This window comes from Pygoscelis adeliae, unplaced genomic scaffold (assembly GCF_000699105.1).
Source record: "Pygoscelis adeliae isolate BGI_AS28 unplaced genomic scaffold, ASM69910v1 Scaffold289, whole genome shotgun sequence".
Lineage (NCBI taxonomy): Eukaryota > Metazoa > Chordata > Aves > Sphenisciformes > Spheniscidae > Pygoscelis > Pygoscelis adeliae.
This window is the reverse complement of record NW_008825499.1, coordinates 1363667-1377264: the sequence shown is the minus strand read 5'-3', so window position 1 is coordinate 1377264 and position 13598 is coordinate 1363667. Positions and strand designations below refer to the sequence as shown.

The window sequence follows — 13598 nt, the reverse complement described above, 5'->3', positions numbered from 1 at the left end:
TTATCCAAAGACAATTTATCAAAGAATAACAGGAATAACAAATAGCATTTTCAGCTGACTGGAAAACTCTTCCAAAAATTAGAAGGTTAACTATTTCCAGCTGCCAATAATATGGCATAACCTGTTTTCAGTGACTTGACACCTGTGCCAGACAAATACTCTCACAATCATACTGTATATGCTATACTGTATACAGCTTGCAGAAATCACTTTCAACTACTGTTTTTAAAAAAGCCAACTATTTCAAAAAGCCTTACAAACAGTGCATTGAACCCTAAGTGCTACTGAGGGAGCATTCTATAAAATATACAGTTATACGTGTGTATAGATGTATGCACACATATATACATGCATGTGTATTACCTTGCATCTGTTAGCGCTGATGCAAGCAAAATTATCAGTTAAGGCCAGAAGGTGCTAAAATAATCTTGTCTGACACCCGCCGCTCCCCTCCCCCCCCCGCCGAAGACAGCTAGGAATTGCGCTAAACAAAATGCTATGGACAGGTAAAGGAAACATAAAACTGCTCATAATGATCTGAGGAATTTTAATCAGTGAAGTGAAAACTGCAATATCACCCAAAGTTGCCCAAGAGCCAGCGTTTCAATAGCTAGTGAGAGCAAATTCTCTCTAAATTAAAAACTGATTTCTGCAAGCCACGACTACATAAGAAATGTTTATTTTTAAAAAAGTTCACAAATCTAGGACTTCTGAGTATTTGTCATTATGTGGCACAATTTATGCCACAGCAAAATATCAGGGCACATTAAAATCAACTGAAATTATTTATATTAATCTTACCAAATCAACATGCATAGGGGAGTATCAAAACTTTACTAAAACACAAAGTGAGGGAGAGCAGTAACTGGGAAAAAAAATGACAAACTTATTGGTTTCCCAGATTTCCAGAAGTTTTCAATGCAGCATAATAAATTATCACCAGTCACTATATCATTAGGTATGTTCAATGCTCTACAGAACAACTTGAATAAAGCCAATGCAATCAGGCATACTATATAAGACAGTAACACTTTGCAAAAATATAGTTTTTAAAGATTCAGAATGTGAAAAGTAACTAAATGCAACTTGGTGTCAAAAGCAACATTTTAAAATCATCCCACAATATTCTAACTTATTTCTGTGTAACTGTAAGAGATAAATCAGGCTGAGCTACATGGAACTGTGAAGTGTTTTCAGTATCTGTAAACTTAGTGCTGGTAGTGTCTTGTTGAGTTGTGACTTTCTTCCGTACAAAAAAAAGTATAAATATTTTCTGTCCAGAAGTCTAGGTAACACATCCCTAGAAGAAATATTCAGAAGGACAGTCTGCTATGAAAGCACTACAGTCTTCCAAACTTATTCGGCTGGTTTGTGTCATGTGATTAGTGATGCACTAAGAAGGTGCCAGATGATAGTCTCTGCAAAAAACTCTGTCCAGAAGGACAATAAAGTTCTCTTACAACAAGTCCATTTTGGGTCTGTAATGTAGCAGTAGAGGTGCTTTCTGCAAGACAGAAATATCAGATAAGTTAAGAAACAAAACCAGAACTAATCTGTTCAGTAGGCAAAACTTTGTTTCATAAACTGAAGCTTAAATGAACTATCAGAGTAGCTATCTGACCTGTCAAAATTTCACAGACAAGATGCAATTTCACAAAGACAAGATGCAATTTTATCTGTGAAGATAAACAGATATCAGGCTCAAACAACAGATGAAGAATCCTTTCCTTTTTGTTTCAGGAGCTGATCATCTTAAGATTAGTTCTACCAGGTCTGTTTAACTTGGAAAACCCATTCCCAGTAAGGGAGAAATGCAGATACCTAGAAAGTACATAAGAGCATGTGGTACTTCATATTTAACAGCATCCATGTGAATGTATCCATTGCTTTTTTATGAACAGGTAAATTTCTAACATCCACAACATCCTGCACCAAGGAGTACTGTGTCTCATGTAAAGAATTGCTTCCTCTTGTTTGTTCTGGACCTCCCACCCCCTAGTTTCATTTTACATCCCCCACCTCTTTCACTTGAGAAGGCAGTTTACATTCCCTTTTCCACATGACTCACGTGGAAAGTGACACACAGATTTCCATGATAAAAATGAATAGTAGACTTGTACAAAGGCACATCAATTTGATGCTCGTTTGGTTCTCTTCCACACACACACCCCTCCCCCCCACCAAATCCCTAACATTTGTTTTGTATCCTTTTATATTTACCTACATTGAACTTAAGGTGCTCATTAATCACCTGTCACTCAGAACTGTAAAGGCCTGCCTCAAACCTTTGTCATCAATCTGTCTTCACTATCCTAAATAACCACAATGTTGTCAGTGCACTGTTACTGCACTACTCAAATCCCTTTCCAGGTCATTCAGGCATATCACACAAAACAGATTCCAGTAGGATTCTACTAGTGACCTCTCTGCATTTCAAAGACTAAACATTGACTTCTATCCCATGACTCTTACGCAAATCAATTATTTTTCTACACAAAGACAGAAAAACACTTCCCTACTCCCACCTGCACCTCTTCTAGATAGGCATCCAAAGCCATCAAGTGGTTCTACCTCAGTGTACACTGTAAGCTCAGACTGTGTTGCTTGTCCGCTATGAATACTAACTCCTAGTTCAAATATCCCCAAATACACATACACTGACTCTGTAGGTGTGACTTGCCTCCTAAGTGTTCAACTTTGCAATTCATTCTTACACCTATTTCACTTGAGTTGCCATTATTAATGTGATAATACTGAGAATGAATGCCCCACTGTTTATTATTGAGTTTCAAAGTTGTTTAAAGAAACCACAATAAGCAAGTCAAAGATGTACTCAAACATTTTTAACCAGCCTTGTTTATGCCTACTAAATGCTGCTAGAAGTTTCCTTAGAACTAAGGCAGACAAGCGTTGCATTACTGCCTCTCCTTTAGAAGTAAAAGAGCCTTCTTGAGCTACAGAAGAGAACTATGCTGAAAACTTCTGCCTTTTCTGCATCACAATCCATTTCCCTATCTATGTGGATTAAGAACAGTTTTACCTGAAATAGCTAAAAATAATACTTTCTTGCAGCTTCCACCTCCTTTGCCAGACTTGATAACAATTGGACAGTTGATGCAGTGTTCCCTTTTCCCTTGCAATTAATACTTAATTTCCCTTTCTTTCTTTTTTTTTGAAACAAAATTAATACTTGGTGTTTAAGGATGCTGTATTAGACATTTATTAAAGTATCTTTTTATCAAGATACAGTTCCTGCAGTGTAGTTCCAAATGATGCCTATTTTATAAACATTTTATTTGGCCACTTCATGATTTACTTGGAACCACTGTGTCATACCTTAAATCTCCATCTAGTAACAACTACAAACTTGAGCGTGTGGTCCTTGCCAAGAATCTCTTCATTGCATAATATGTCCAGCTGACAAAACAAAGACGACAGTTAATTCATTGAGACACAGTACATGAAACAACATATTTCAGATCATACTACAAATGTTTGACAAGATTTTTTTTTTCTCTGAAGACACTGGAACCTTTCATCTTGCAGTTGCTCTGCAGACAAAAATAGTACCAGGAAAGAAAAGATAGTGTCTTTTCTCAACATAAAGTGCTGAAAGACCGTGTCTGTGCCCACCTAAGAAATACTGTGTGAAGGGGACTTAACTGTTTGATTTAGCTTCCCAAGGAGTACTAATGCCCTTTCCTGAAAGCTTTACATGCTTTTAAAAAGGCCCAATAAAATGATCAAGGAGACAGAATTCACAAATCTCAAAGACAGCTCTGTTATTTAACATACTGTGAACATTTTTTACCTAACACCAGCCAGGTGGCTTTCTGCTATAAGGATACACTTTTTTAAAAAAAACTGTCTGCCACCTCCCTCATATACTATATTTATGGGGTTTTTGGAGATACTCAATAGCTATTTTTACTTTTCTATCTCAGTGTTGAAAGATCTTGATATTAGAAACAGTGAGGATATAAACATAAAAACATGAGGATCATATGACTGCTTATCAGCTGAACTACAATAGCTGAATGTGAACTAAAACAGAGAACATGCATGAAAACAGTAAGATCCACCAAGGTGGCTTATACTAACAACACTTTACCACACAACCCAGAAAGGCCTGAATGTGCATGCAGTCCACTTACATCGCTTATCTAACTGGCAGTAACTCAAACCTGCAATAGTCACAGCAATCAACCAAGTGCCCACAAGCTTAAATCCTTCTACTATGTACCCACGACCTGGTACTGGTACAGTGATTACACCACAATTTATGTGCTCTTTAAGAAGGTAGGGAGGGATGGCAAAGTAATAAACAGTACTTCTGAAAGTTCATTCCTTCAGTAAAAGCCAAGCAGGTTGTTAAAACACAGACTGGCACAGTGGAATGGAGGGCAAAAACACACACACAAAAAAATCCCCTTTTGAACAGTGATGGTAGCTATGTCACTGCTGGGCTACAGCCAGGAGTCAACCACTTCCAAGCCAGCTGAGGACAAGATAGGAGATACAGTTTTGTTTCAGGAAGACTAGCAGAGCTTGGGGACATACTCCAGCCATAAGACAGTGTTGGTTTGAAGTGTACAGAAGCTAGGAAGGAAGAGTGATACAGATGCAAATTGGCTGTTGAAAAGTTTGAGCAGAAAGGTGTTGACACATTGGACTGGAAAGCAGATGATTTGATTTGAATGAAAAGTCTTAGTGAAATTCAGTGAATCAGTGACATAATGTGGGGTTGGGAGATGTCAAGCTGAGAGTCAATTGAGATGTCTAGAGACTGTGACCAAGACCCAGCAAAGTGGTAAACAGAGGCTGCATTCATATGTTCACCACTGTTAATTTTGAACCTGAACTAGGAGAAGTGCAAAGAATTGCCTTTCTTTCTGTACCTTTTACCATAAATTCTTCCCATGATTCCAAGTATTCCGTGCAAAGGGAGGGAAAAGTAGGTTTCTGATAACACTCTGCTCACGGTAGGCAGCAACTTCGGGTTGAGCTTCACTGAGAGCACAGAAAGGAACAAAATATTTGTGCTGCTTTCTCTTAAGCTGGGCTTCAGTAGTGTTAAAGTGTCTGTTACTGCCTGTCCCCTGCACTGAGTGTGAAATCTCTGAAAGGGTGAGGTATACCTGACTACAAGCTGTCAAACAAAGCACCTTGCCAGAGTCCATTTCAATGCATGTGGAAGCACATAAACAAGCCTTTTAGCTCAACTATTTATATATGGACATGAAAAGATGCACTGCAAACTAAGTGGCAAGTCCTGTATAGACCCAAGAAAGGACAAGAAAATGGCTACGTAACAGGTAATTCAAGAAACTGTGTATGCTTCTGTTTTCTGAAAATCAGATCAGACTAAAAACATTCCTTTGCAAAGGAACAATCCCACACTTTTTTGTAAGATTTTTTTATCTGCAAAATCATTTAAAAAATTAAAATATTACCTCATTAAAAGAAGAAAGATTAAGTTTTTTGGCAATGAACTTCTTCAGATGCAAGACTGTTGCTTGTGCTGAGCAGCGAATCCATTTTCGTTTCAATCCACGCAATTTGCTGCTATTGCATTCCAAGCAGATGCTTACCTTCAGGAAAAAACAAACAGTCACGATTGGCTGGAAAAATTTTCTACAGCCCTCATTATGTATTCCATATGCAGTTTTTATTAATACAACAAAGTGAAAAAACACAGTACTAGTATTCCTTAAACTGAAATGCCTGTAGTCCTATTAATGAAAACATTTTCTAATATCTTGTCAATTTAGTGATAAGCACTACTGCAACCAAAACAGATCTGGACAAAAAAGTTCAAGAAAGAATTTTTGGTGTTGGAACAAGGCTGCTCCAGTTCAAATTCATAGGCTGCCAATAACTCAAGAGGACCCTATGTCAAAAGCTAGAGTTAGATAAACAGTAAGAATACCATTACCAATTTTTAATGATTGCTTCTAACGTAACTTCTTGCTTTCAATGCAACTGCTAAATCCGGTTTAAAAGAGAATTTTAAACACATGTTTAAAAGAGAATTTAAAGTTTAAAAAGAATGGATACAAATGACATAAATTTTTAAAATTCTAAAGATTATCCCTCCAAAAGGTGTCTCTAATTTCTATGCTTCAATTCTCACTTCTTTTCTCATCCAGCTATTCATTACTTAGTCTAAGTTCTCTGTGAAGATTTACTTTATGCACTAAGAGCATCTACTACTAAGTACAATTCCTCTGAAAGTTCCCTTACACTATAATTGAAAAAAAAAAAATTAACCCAAGTTTAATTTACTCTGGATACATGTGACAGGAAAACATAAAAGGGATGGCTTGTTTATCCCAAAAAGAGATTTCACTTTCAAACTTTGTGTTTAAAACTTAATGGTAAACTTCCTGGCTTTCATACTATTTTTATGGTATAGGGCTAACACTGTCATAGTACTAGAGGTTTAAAACAAAATAAATAGTAAGTTAAAGTGCAAAAGGTTTTATTCATAATTATTGATACACATTCAGCTCAATGTATCACAATAACACTGGCATACGCTCCTTCAGAAGGGGGGCCAAATAACCTGAATTTGTTTTGAAAGCAAATAAATACTTTGGAAACTCATAAACAGTCAGAACTATCAAATCTTAATGCAAGTGTCTTTACATTAAATAATCTCCATTCCTGCCAAAACCCAAAGACGAAACTTGTGCTTACACAAAAGCATTGGGGAACACTGCATCTTGTTTGTATTGGAGGACAGAAAAAGTAGCTTGAAATAGTTATTTTTCTTCCCTGTTAGCTTACCAAAGAAAGCACTGAAGCTAAAATACAAGATAAAACTAAAACATGTTGAGTTCACCTGTTCGTCACTTCGGTGGTAGTCATTATCTTCTTCCTGTTTTTCCTCAGAAGTTTCTTTGTTTGAACTTTCATCTGTTTTAGTTTCACCTTAGATAAGAAACCAGATATATGGGATAACACTCAGCAGCAGCTTGTAATGCTAATATGACTAAAACAGCACAGCTCAGGACTGCAGTATAGAATAAACTTTGCTTTTCCCAAGTTGTGTTTATCTGCTTAGGCAACACTAGTTGCCAACAGCCCATGCATGAAAGAGAGGAATACATACAGAGCACAACCTTCAGTTCAACTGTTAGCAGCCCAAAAGCTGGATAATTTCAGAGAGTCCCCATGTAGGCACTACTATGGAGATCTCCTTCACCAGGAGTAATATGCTATGACCAGAGGGGGGGTGGGGGTGGGGGGTGGAAGATTCTGTGCACAAATAAGGGACAAAGCAACAATCCTACACTCACTGTATTGTCCAGTGTTATAAAACAATTGTGACTGCAATAAACCAACTAGGTACATACCTCCAACAGGCCTGTTCATCAATTTACTAGCCGTCACCCACCCAAGACAGAATAAATAAAGGACCATTTACCATTTCGATGGGAATCTAGGTGCTGTTTTGTAGAACATGTCTCCCCTTTGATGTCCCCTGGAACTTCCATGCCCAGTTTGTGATAAAACTCCCTTTGCTTTTTCATTTCCGCTGTTTAAAATTGTAAATATTAATCCCTGTAATAAAGTTCTAATGCAATATTTACGAAGTGATTCCAAATCCCTTCCCTCTTAAGTGAAACAGGCTTACCAACAAGTAGCGGTATTGTCAGTATTTACTACTCTTCTATCTTTGGTATTGTATCAAGTCATGCCTGTATTTTTCAGAGTTGGACTACTACAAAGTCACCTGTATAGCTACTATTACAGCATTCCTATTAGAATGACATAGTATTCAAAATAAGGTTATTTTTAATCCCTCCCACAATATTTCAGTCAAACCATTGTTTTTTATTTATAGTTCTGATTTTCAATATGCTAATTTTTAAATTGTTTATTTAACCTTATTGATGTTTGAGAATGCTCTGGTTTTGCAGCTTAAATGAATTAAAATACTCATTTAAATGAAAGTTGTAACATACATTAAGACAAAAAATTACTGAGCAAAAATTACTTTTGTTACTTTATAGTAACAAAAAGTTACTATAAAGTACTTCTTTAGTTGAACAGATTCAGTCTCAAAGAGGATTATTAAAACACAAATTGAAAGTTACCTGCTAGGAAGGGACTGACAGTAGCAGAAACTTCACTGAAACTAAAAGCTGTTCTGCATTACATTCTACATCTGAGAATTCTTGAAAGCTGGCACAACAGGTTTAAGTACACAGTTTAACAAGAACAAATGAGAGTTACAGTGTGCCAACATTCAAAAGCTGAACTACTATTCTGCTTTACATAATACTACTTCTTGAAGAAACATCCCATCTTCCCTCCCACCACCACCTCCCCCAATTGCTGCTAGTACAGGTATGAAATTAATCACTAGAAATGACACAAATGAAGGAATACGGTTTTCCACTGTATTTTCACTCAGTTCTCCCCCCTGCATTTTCATCATCTGAAACTTTTTTTTTTTTTTAGCATTAAAGAAGTACGTTGAAAACAACCTCCTAAAAAGGTCATACCACAACTTACCTTCTTGGAGGCCTGGCACAAGTTTGTAAACAATATCTTGCATTGTTCTGTCATGACTAGCAAGAAAAAAACAAAATAAAAAGTTGAAGTCAACCATCTTGATTCAAAACATGTATCTTAAAAAAGTTCCAGTACTAATTTGATGTAAAATCTCTAAATGCACCTAAGAATTTCAATTCTCAAATCAGTATTTACATCAAAGAAGAGAGGACAGTAACATGAAACAAATTATGAAAAAGTACAGGCTAAGACAGAAACCAAATATAAGTTTGAGGAATAATAGTCTTGGACATGTGGAGAATGACACCCCATGGTACATGGCCTCCCGCATCAAGGCAAGTATGTCACTAATAATCTCAAAATTCTTTGACAACTTCGAGGTAAAGTAATTTTTATTTCAAAAGAATCAAGGATAGTCTGTTTCTTACCCCTACAGACTCATCTCTCACATTTCTAGATTATTTAGTTATCTTCACTAGGCTTTACCAAAACCGCAAGAAAACAGCTCACAGAAAAAGGCCGCAACAATAAAATTTTACTTTGCTCTAAAAAGCTAACATTTTAACTGTGAGCAACATTATGTAGCTCAGAAGCCTGTATAGGTAGTGTGGCTCAAATAAAAGAAAGGTAATAATCCCACTGGAACTGGAAGGCAGCAGGACTGGTTAAGATTCTAAACTGTAATTCCCAGCTCACCTAGACAAAATTCTGTTTTAGTCTAAAATAAGTCGCTGTCTGAAAGAAACAAAATATTACCCTAAATTCCAATTGATAAATAAAATCAGAAACATTTCAAATGTCTGTCTTGGCTGCTGCAAGGTCATTACCCCAATAGAGCTTGCAGTACCAAATCCTGAATCTGACTTAAATAGGAGAAGAGGCTTACAAGAGTAGTCTGAGGCTTCTCATCACCTGACATGAGCACTTCACAGCAGTAGAGACCAGTGAACAAGTACAGAAATGGTGACAAGAGATTTACAATCAACCATCAGAATCTTTTAAGTAGCACTACAAGAAGAATCAAAATATTATTAGGTCTAAAATGCATGACATTTCAACCAGTAGTAGCCCCATTTGCACAGGCTGGGATTTTCAAGTATCACGTGTAGACTGCAAGAACATCTCCAAAAATATTTCAGCATAAATGAGTAAATCAGCCATCACTGTTAGATCAGAGGTGAGAATTTAACAGCATTCAGAAATGTGAAACAGGAAACACATTTGATTTACCTATTTTCCAGATAGAGGGAGATGAATAGGAGTGCAAATCTACATTCTAATACATACTGTGAAACTCCTGACTGTCAATTCTTTGTTAAAATATATATCTACACAAAACTAGGCTGGGCAAAGGCTGTTTCAGTCTTGAAGGGGCAGTATTTTATAACTAGTTCAGGCAAAATACTTCTTTTGAAGTGTATTTAATGACCAAAACCAAGTAGCAAAATCCTTTCTAGCTGTTCCCAATTTGATGCTGTTTCCTGGGCCTTTTTGGCACAGAAAACAAGCTTCTGAACCAAGGCACTGGTGTATTCCTGTAGCTTTACAGAAGACAAATGTGCTGTCTTAAGTGTCATTTAGTCGTTCTTGCCTATTAGCATCTACTTGTCCCTTCAAAGCATACACTCATATAGTGTCTTATCAGTGTATCACGTAACGTATTATCAGTGCACACTATTATTCTTCAAATGCAGAGATGGCATAACTAGTTTCAGGGTCCTCAATCAGGATCAGCTTGAGCAATGTAAGTGTATATAGAATATCTGACAGTTTTCTGTAAAAGTGAAGAGGAATCAGACTCATTTTCTATAAGCATTGCTTCAGAAGGTGTTATAGAACTGAGAAAGGCACATTGAAAACTGCCACAAACAAAAGGAAACTCTTCATAAAGGTAGGTGAAACACTACTTGATATGCAACACTAGCGCAAACACACTGTCACATGGATTTGCATCAGCAAAAATTACTACAGTTTAGTAAAATGAAAGGAAAGCACTGAAGGAAAAGAAAGGGAATGTCTTTTCTGAAAACAAAAGAAAAAAACCCAAATACTTAGTAAAAAAAAAAGGAAACCTGTGAACACCACCACATTCATGTTAGGTCAGAAAGTGAGAGCACTCTGTGCAGGGATCAAAATAGAACAAAGGACAAGATGGTTCCATTCTAGAGATTAAAGCCACTGGTCTAATATTTTTGTTGCCATATTCTTACCTGTTCCTATGAACTAAACAGACCTTTGAAAAATTAACAGAACGATAAAGCTGACAATTATTTCTCTTACTGCTCTGTCAGATACTGAAAAGCACTGTTCAACTGAGACTAATTATTTTGAGGATTTTGTAAAAGTATAATTTCTATAAATGTTTCATTTGTTTAACTTTTACAACCCAAGCATACAAAATGAGCAATGACTAAATCCCATTAAAACTCACACAAAAATTAAACAGTAAAGTGCACACTTTGCTTGCTTTTAAGTCTGGAAGAACCGAACTGATGTCAAGGAGTTGCAAATTCATAGCAAAGTTTGATCCCATATCTCCTCAATCACCTTCAACCTTCCTTTTAAATGTTTAACATGCTGATAAGCAAGTAAGAAAATTTAGGAAAAAGCTGTGCTGTATTAAAAAGGCTGAAACAGTCTAAGAGTGAAGCTAGTTGCACTTTTCCTTTCATACTTACCCAATATACTGTAACGGGTGGCTCTGATGTATAACAATTCTACAGGTTGGACAGGTGTTGTTTTCCTCCAAGTATTTCACTAGGCAGCTTCTGCAGACTGATAACAAGGACATTAATAATTAAAAAGAAATAAAAGAAGCATAATGAAAAAAGTTTGTTTTTATACAGTCACAGAAATGCACCTTACTGAAATTTACACAGAGTTTGTTTTTTACATCATGTAAGCATGATGTCTAATCATGCAGAATACAGTTTCCAGTATCTTTCATTAACATTCTTGACACAGGGAAGTGATGCAATAGAATTAAGGCATCTGTACCTAGCCAGAGTCTTCCTAACAAGCAGTACAACACACAACCCCACTCTGGAATTTACTAGAAAAGCAGTTTCTAGCAGGTCAACATCATATTGCTTGCATCATTCAGCTTGCACTGATGATATTACAGTAACTGTATGCCATTAAGTTACTAAACCTATTTGCTTTAACCATGGCCACATACAGAAGTAAAGTGTACAGCGGCGATGAACCCAACACAAAAAATTATCCCGAAGTTCGATACTTTTTAAAAGAACAGAAAACTTTCAGAAGGTGGATATCCAGGTGCTATTTTAATTCTAACTTGCACAGAATACGCTACAGTTAAACTTCCACCAGAAAAAAATTACATAGTCACAGACCTTCAGTATTTGTAAAATGTCCTGGTAGAAGTTGCTAAAGCAGTCATTCATTATAAAGCTGCATGCTTTTGGAGCTGTTTCCATATGCATACACACAATCATCTGTATCTCATTCAAAGTAAACTATTTACGCTTCCCCCCCCCGGCCCCTAGAAACAGTAGTCATAGTATACACTACTACATGATATCCTGACTCACGTGAAGTTACAACTCAAAATGTAGGGGAAAAAAAAAAAAAAGAGGGGGGGAATAACTTTTTCTTAAACAGCAGCAGTTCATTTAATCTTGCTATTAATGCACTTGTTCTCATCACATAAAGTGAAAGAATTTCTGTAACTATAGTGCCATCTACCTCTCAGACAAGATGATAGTACAATTAAACAAACACCTGTTAATACCAAAAAAATTATGCAGCAGCAAATGAAGCGTAGTAAGTTTGCATTCTGCATTGTATCTACACACTTAGGATGACAGTACGGCTGCTGGTAGAGGTTATGGTTAGACCAAGCCTCATAGCTTTGCACACTAAGCACAGATCTTGCACAGCAGTCTGTGCCAGTGGAACGCCAGAGCAGTAAATCCATTTGCAAAAGTGAAGCCAAGCCCTGGTCTTACCAAATCAATAAAAGCAGAACCTGACAGTGGAAGCAGGGACAGGTATCCTGGGAAGAGTACAGGGACATTGCCCTGTTCTGCAGGGGGGGGGTCAGGAAGGCCAAGGCGCAGCTGGAGCTGAACTTGGCAAGGGACACAAAGAATAACAAGGGCTTCTATAGGTATGTCAGCCAGAGAAGAAAGGTCAAAGAAAGTGTACCCCCACTATGAACAAGGCTGGCAAACTGGTAACAACAGACGATGAGAAGGCTGAGTTAGTCGACAACTTTTTTGCCTCAGTCTTCACTGGCAATCTCTCTTCCCACACTTCTCGAGTGGACAGACCTCAAGGCAGTGACTGGGGGAGCAAAGTCCATCCCACTGTAAAAGAAGATCAGGTTTGAGACCACCTGAGGAACCTGAACATACTAAGGCTATGGGACCTGATGAGATGCATCCCAGACCAAAGCCACTCTCCATGACTGTCATGGCAGTCAGGTGAAGTCCCCGGTGACTGGAAAAGGGAAACATTGCACCCATTTTTATAAAGGGTAGAAAGGAGGACCCTGGGAACTACAGACCTGTCAGCCTCACCTCTGTGCCTGGAAAGATTATAGAACAGATTCTCCTAGAAGAGAGAGCTAAGCACATGGAGGACAGGGAGGTGATCCGAGGCAGACAGCATGGCTTCACCAAGGGCAAGTCCTGCCTGACTAACCTACTGCCCTGCTATGATGGGGTGACTACCTCAGTGGACAAGGGAAGAGCTACTGATGTCATCTACCTGGACTTCTGTGAGACCTTTGACAAGGTCCCCCACAACATCCTTCTCTCTAAATTGGAGAGGTATGGATTTGGTGGGTGGACTGCCTGGTGGGTGAGGAATTGGTTAGACGGTCGCATCCAGAGGGTAGTGGTCAACAGCTCAATGTCCAGACAGAGATTGGTGACGAGTGGTGTCCCGCAGGGGTCCGTATTGGGACCAGTACTGTTTAATATCTTCATCAACGACACAGACAGTGGGATCGAGTGCACCCTCAGCAAGTTTGTACATGACACCAAGCTGAGTGGTGCGGTTGACATGCCAGAGGGATGGGATGCCATCCAGAGGGACCTGGACAAGCT

At 37.8% G+C, this 13598-nt stretch overlaps 1 protein-coding gene across 1 annotated transcript in view; it reads right to left on the bottom strand.

The window, feature by feature from the left end:
• Positions 1–713: 713 nt before the first annotated feature.
• PCGF3 (polycomb group ring finger 3) overlaps positions 714–13598 on the bottom strand; it is a 21671-nt gene continuing 8786 nt past the window's right edge. The window contains exons 3-9 of the mRNA XM_009331519.1: positions 11202–11298; positions 8524–8579; positions 7430–7540; positions 6845–6933; positions 5454–5591; positions 3337–3417; positions 714–1504 (exon numbers count right to left, since the gene is read on the bottom strand). Coding sequence (XP_009329794.1) covers positions 1457–1504; positions 3337–3417; positions 5454–5591; positions 6845–6933; positions 7430–7540; positions 8524–8579; positions 11202–11298 — 620 coding nt within the window. The 3' untranslated portion in view covers positions 714–1456. The remainder of the gene's footprint in view (positions 1505–3336; positions 3418–5453; positions 5592–6844; positions 6934–7429; positions 7541–8523; positions 8580–11201; positions 11299–13598) is intronic.